General features: G+C 33.0%; 1 protein-coding gene across 1 annotated transcript; it reads left to right on the forward strand.

Annotated features, from left to right (window-relative positions):
- The first annotated feature begins 415 nt into the window (after positions 1-415).
- LOC131640923 (uncharacterized) lies at positions 416-3,473 on the forward strand. The gene is made up of 4 exons (XM_058911279.1): positions 416-602; positions 1,554-1,655; positions 1,950-2,110; positions 3,178-3,473. The coding sequence occupies exons 1-4, from the start codon at positions 518-520 to the stop codon at positions 3,283-3,285; spliced, it is 456 nt and encodes a 151-aa protein (XP_058767262.1). The 5' UTR covers positions 416-517; the 3' UTR covers positions 3,286-3,473.
- Positions 3,474-5,224: the final 1,751 nt, after the last annotated feature.

Genomic DNA, 5,224 nt, shown 5'->3' on the forward strand with positions numbered 1-5,224 from the left:
CATTTTGAATTAATAATTGAAAAGTATAACATAAAAAAAAATTAAGAGGAAATTATGTTAAAGAAAAAAAATTACAAAAAAAAAATGAAAAAAAAAATAAGGGGGGTGTTGTCGCCAGGGGGGTGGCGACAACACCTAAAAAATGCACATAGGCGCCATTGGGCCTGGCGACGACGTTATGGGCCAAGTGTTGTCGCCACCCCCCCTGGCGACAACGTGTTGCAGATAGCAAAAAAGTGACATTTGGGGCATTATTTTGAAAAGTTGGTTATTTCTGAATTTTTTTTTAAAAAAATGGATATTCAAAAAAAAAATTCGTAATTTAGAGTTGTCTTATGCTATAGATAGATATTTATTTTTTTTTTTTTTCTTTCTACAGCAGGGTTTTACATGAAAATGGAAAAACATGTGTTGTGAAGTTAACCAACGTTACGCAATTTAGCCTTTAAAACACAAAAGACAAAGCTTTTTCCTATTTCATTGTATTGTGCTTCAAATCTTCGATCCTTGAAAAACCATGGACACCGTAACTTCCAAACTCTTGTTTCTCTTTTCAACTCTTTGTCTTCTTCATGCCAACGCCACCGACGTTAACTATTGCGGTTATTTCTCGCCCTTTTCGCTTCTTTTTTTATTTATTTATTTTCTAAGTATAGTGTGAAGTTTTCAACTTTCGTACCGTAAACGTTTCGTAAACTATTGGGTTTGTTTGATCGCGATTTTATTGATTCTGGATTTCGTCAGCTAAACTATCGTTGTTTATTTGTTGACAGTTTTTTTTTTTTTAATTTGGAAGTTTATTGTTGTTTGTGGGGGTTTTAATATGTATAATAATAGTTAGGGTTGAATTAATAATTGAGTTGTTTTTTACTAACTGTAATTGACTTAATAAATAAGTTATTTTAAGTGTAGATCCTCTTAAAATAGTAAATTGTGAAAAATTCTCCAATTTCATTAGTTAATTTTGGGATTTGCAAGGATTTGGGTTTGAAACAATCATGTGATGGAATAGTCCATATAGAGCTTTGGTTGTTTGGACTTTAAATGGGTTCCGCTAGTGGACGGTGGGGTTGATCTCGCTAGGTGCTAACAATCCCAATTTCTGGCTTTAAATGGGCCCACTAGTGGAGAGTGGGATTGATCCGATTAGGTGCTAATAATTTTTGTGATGGGCTAGTCCATTCAGAGCAAAGCTTTAAATGGGTCTTCAGTCTTCACTAGTGGACGGTGGGATTGATCCCGTTAAGTGCTAACATCCCTGTGATGGGCTAGTTCATTCGGAGCTTTGCTCTCTCTTTAAATAAGTCCTCCGCTAGTGGACGTGGGATTGATCCTCTTGGATTAGTCGGTCGCCAGGCCAAATACCAAATTTAAAAAAAGGGATTTGTATTTGAGAGGTTGCAAAAATTAGGGATTATTTTGACTGATAATTGCTATTTGGAGAACCATTTTGTATATTAACTGGTATTACAATTTAATAAGTCAATTTAATCACTGTTGCTTTTATTGAATAATAATTTATATTACCTGATTATAATGTATATGTGCCACAGATAAGAAAGCAAACTATGCTGTTGAGGTTAAAGGAGTTCAAATATCTCCTAATCCCATTGCAAGAGGCCATCCTGCTACATTCACCATTGCTGCAGCTACAAGTACTCCTTAACTTCACATGTTTTCCTTATGTTTATGTGCTTCCTTTCTTCTGTTTTTCAAGTTTTGATTCTTATATTTCGTTTTTCGAGCATTTGGAATCTCTTTAAGTACATGTATGTATGCTTGTGCTATTTTTACTCTTTTATTTGTTAACTCTGACCATGGTGAGTAATGTTGTTTGGAATTTTTGTGTGGTTATATCTTTGTGGCAGTTATCTGTGTAGAAATAGATGAGATTTTGATGAATAATGCATTGGCCGTCTTTTCTCTAATCCAATCGTTTCATGACCTAGGTCAAAAGCTACCAGGAGGGAAACTAGTGATTGATGTGTCGTATTTTGGATGGCACGTATATAGCGAGACCGATGACCTTTGTGGAGAATCATCTTGCCCTATTTCAGTTGGTGATTTTGTGCTTTCTCATTCACAAGTTTTACCTGGAATCGCCCCACCTGTAAGTCTGTGTTATTATTTTCATTCCTTAAAGAGATTGTTTGTGCGTGCATACATTTTTGGGCAATATGAATATTTATATATGTTAGTACAAATTTGCATTTGATCGAAAATCCTCCATGCTAAATTATGGGTCTTATGGCATTTAGATATGTATATTGCTTATTGTTATGAAGGAGTCTCATGAAAATGTAGCAGAGATAAGGATGTTGAGTTTGATGTGTGGTAAGACGAGACATGATAAAGATTAGAAATGACAATATTAGAGAGAATCTTGGGGTAGCACCTATAGTAGAAAAAATGGTGGAGAATAGACTTCGGTGGTTTGGACATGTACAAAGAATACTTGTAGATTCTATAGTAAGGAGAGTAGATCAGATGGAGAGGAGTCAAATAGTAAGAGGTAGAGGAAGACCAAGGAAAACTATGAGAGAAGTCATTAAGAAAGATCTCGAGATTAAGAATTTAAATAAAAGCATGGTCCTGGATAGAAAATTATGGCGGAAGTTAATTCATGTAGCCGACTCCATTTAGTAGGATAAGGCTTGGTTGTTGTTGTTGTTGGTCGGTCGGTCAGAATCTGATTGGTCAAATCTCTTATTTTCATGTATTCTTCTCTTTTTTGTAGAAACCCTTTGTAAGAAATAGCATTTCTCTTTGGATATCTTAAGAAAGGGATTGACATTTATGATAACACAACTGTCATCTGATGTTATTTGCATGTTCTCTAAGTTCAATGTTCAAATTCTTCGATAGTACTTGCTGATGTAATATATTTTTTTGAAGAATTGGGCATTGGAGGGTCAGTCAATATAGTTAAATAACATTTCTTGCTGGTGTTTTCATCATCTCACAATGATGCATAAGTTTCTCCTTTGGCCACTCCAGAAATGAGAGTTTCAGTGTTTAAGATTTTGCTTCTAGAGGTTTAAAAATTGAATTGGGAAAATATCACTGGAATATGTTGTTAAGAAATTATAATTATTCAATGTTCTTTCCTTTTTGGTTTAATGCTAATCTGTTATGTTCTTTCTACAATGTAGCTCTTAACATATATTGCAATTACAGGGTTCATACTCGTTGAAGATGAAGCTATACGACGGAAACAAGAACGAGTTGACTTGCTTTACATTTGGTTTCAGTATTGGGTTTGGTTCTTCTGTGGCTGATATGTAATTGTAATTAGTCATTGATATCGATGTTCAGATGCATATAAGTTAGTTTTACAAACTGTAAACTACCCTTATAATACCGAGTTCCTTGTATTATATAATCCAGCACGACCGGCATGTGGATTAAGAATAATAAAACATGTGATGTAATTGCTGAGATTACATAATACAAGCTACAAGCTTCTTTCTTTATTTTGTTATTGTCTGATTATGCTTGGCAGACAGTGTATGCTTGTCTATTCTATCTGTCTATTCTATAAGAGTGTTAATGCGATGTATGGATATAATCCTTCTATGTCGCATACACCTAGGTTAACATGATGTGTCAACATCAATGTTATAAAAACCAAACCTGACAATGAACCGACAATGAAACCGCGATCGAACTGATAAAATGTCTGAATCGTATTAAAGGTCGGTTTAAAGTTCAACCGTTTCAAATCTGATTCGATTTTTAAAACATTGGTCCACATTACTACCTGAGGGTAGGAATGAATATGTTTTTTCATCATATAAGATAAAAATTATGATACCAGGTTTGTGGTTTGTGTAAGATTGATGCAGGAAGCATAGAAAAGTTAGTATGTAATAATGAAATTAAGTATCTAGTGCCAAAATACTGTTCTATGGTGCAGTGATGCAGGAAGTATTGAAAAGTTTATGCATAGATTTGCTGTCATGTCCTCTGTTCTTGAGTTTGATGGCTAACTATAAACATAGGTGTCTCAGATTTTTAGATGCCCTGTGTAGGTTAATATCGATTTAACTATGGTAAAATAAATAGAAGTCCTATTTAAACACGGTATAACTTTGATAAATATTTTATTACGTCATATTTATTAAAAGTTTAACCGTGATAAATTTACTCTGTACAATAGTTTTTTGACATGTTAGTTTTTTGACATGTCCTCAAAGTCGGTCCTAATCTTAGTAGAGATAAATTGGAACCTAAAGTATTCATTCTGAAAGTATGTTTATTCATTTTATTTTATTCAATATATAGTTTGAATAAAACATGTAAATCTATAACTTTGTTTCCCTACTAATTTTGTCTCCTCACATGTACACAAATGACAAAGGATAGTACATTAATCATGTGTCATGACCATGAGAGCACTTTCTCTTTCATGCCAGATATCATATGTGGTCCTAGAACCAAAGGCACTTACATAGAGTGGTACCAAATTAACTGAACCATGTGCAGGATTGGTATTTAGGCTGGCAATGTGGCATGTGAAAAACTTCTCTGACCCCAATATGAGCTGTAATGTATGTATGTATCCAGAGTGTAAGGAAAATGGATTTGTTAAATGCCCCATTTGCTGCTAGAAACCTTATTAAGTATATCCTCTTCATATGTTAATTCTTCATTTGTCTTCAATTTCTTGGTTCCCATGTAAGATTTCTAATCTATGATTTATCTAAGTCTTCTCACTAGTTTATGTAGAAACAATCTATAAGGTAATTTGGCATGATATTTATTTAGGCCTCAACCAATTGCAGCCCACTCAAAGCTACTTTATTTTTCCTATAGTTTTTTTTAGCATAAATATGTATTCTCGTCCACAACGGTAAAGATTAATTTATTTATTGAGTTGAAGAGAATTATAATAGAAGGCAAATGTTTTCTTTAAAACATTTAATACTGCTGCATATCAAGTACTGGATCTAATTCATAATTTTGATTAAGAGACTCTTATCATCTCATTTAAATTTTATTGAATATTTTTTTCTAATGATATTTGCCAGCACAAAATTAATAAATAATACTATCTTCAATGTTATTATATTATTTATAAAAGAAAATTTACTTTTTAGATTCATTGAATAATTAATGTATCTGAATAATATAATATCATATCAGATACATTGATATAGTTTACTCTGGGCTTAAGCCCTCCCTCTAAAAAAAAGTTTACTTGTTTAACATTTGTGAAAGATAA

The sequence above is a fragment of the Vicia villosa genome, unplaced genomic scaffold (assembly GCF_029867415.1).
Source record: "Vicia villosa cultivar HV-30 ecotype Madison, WI unplaced genomic scaffold, Vvil1.0 ctg.003395F_1_1, whole genome shotgun sequence".
Lineage (NCBI taxonomy): Eukaryota > Viridiplantae > Streptophyta > Magnoliopsida > Fabales > Fabaceae > Vicia > Vicia villosa.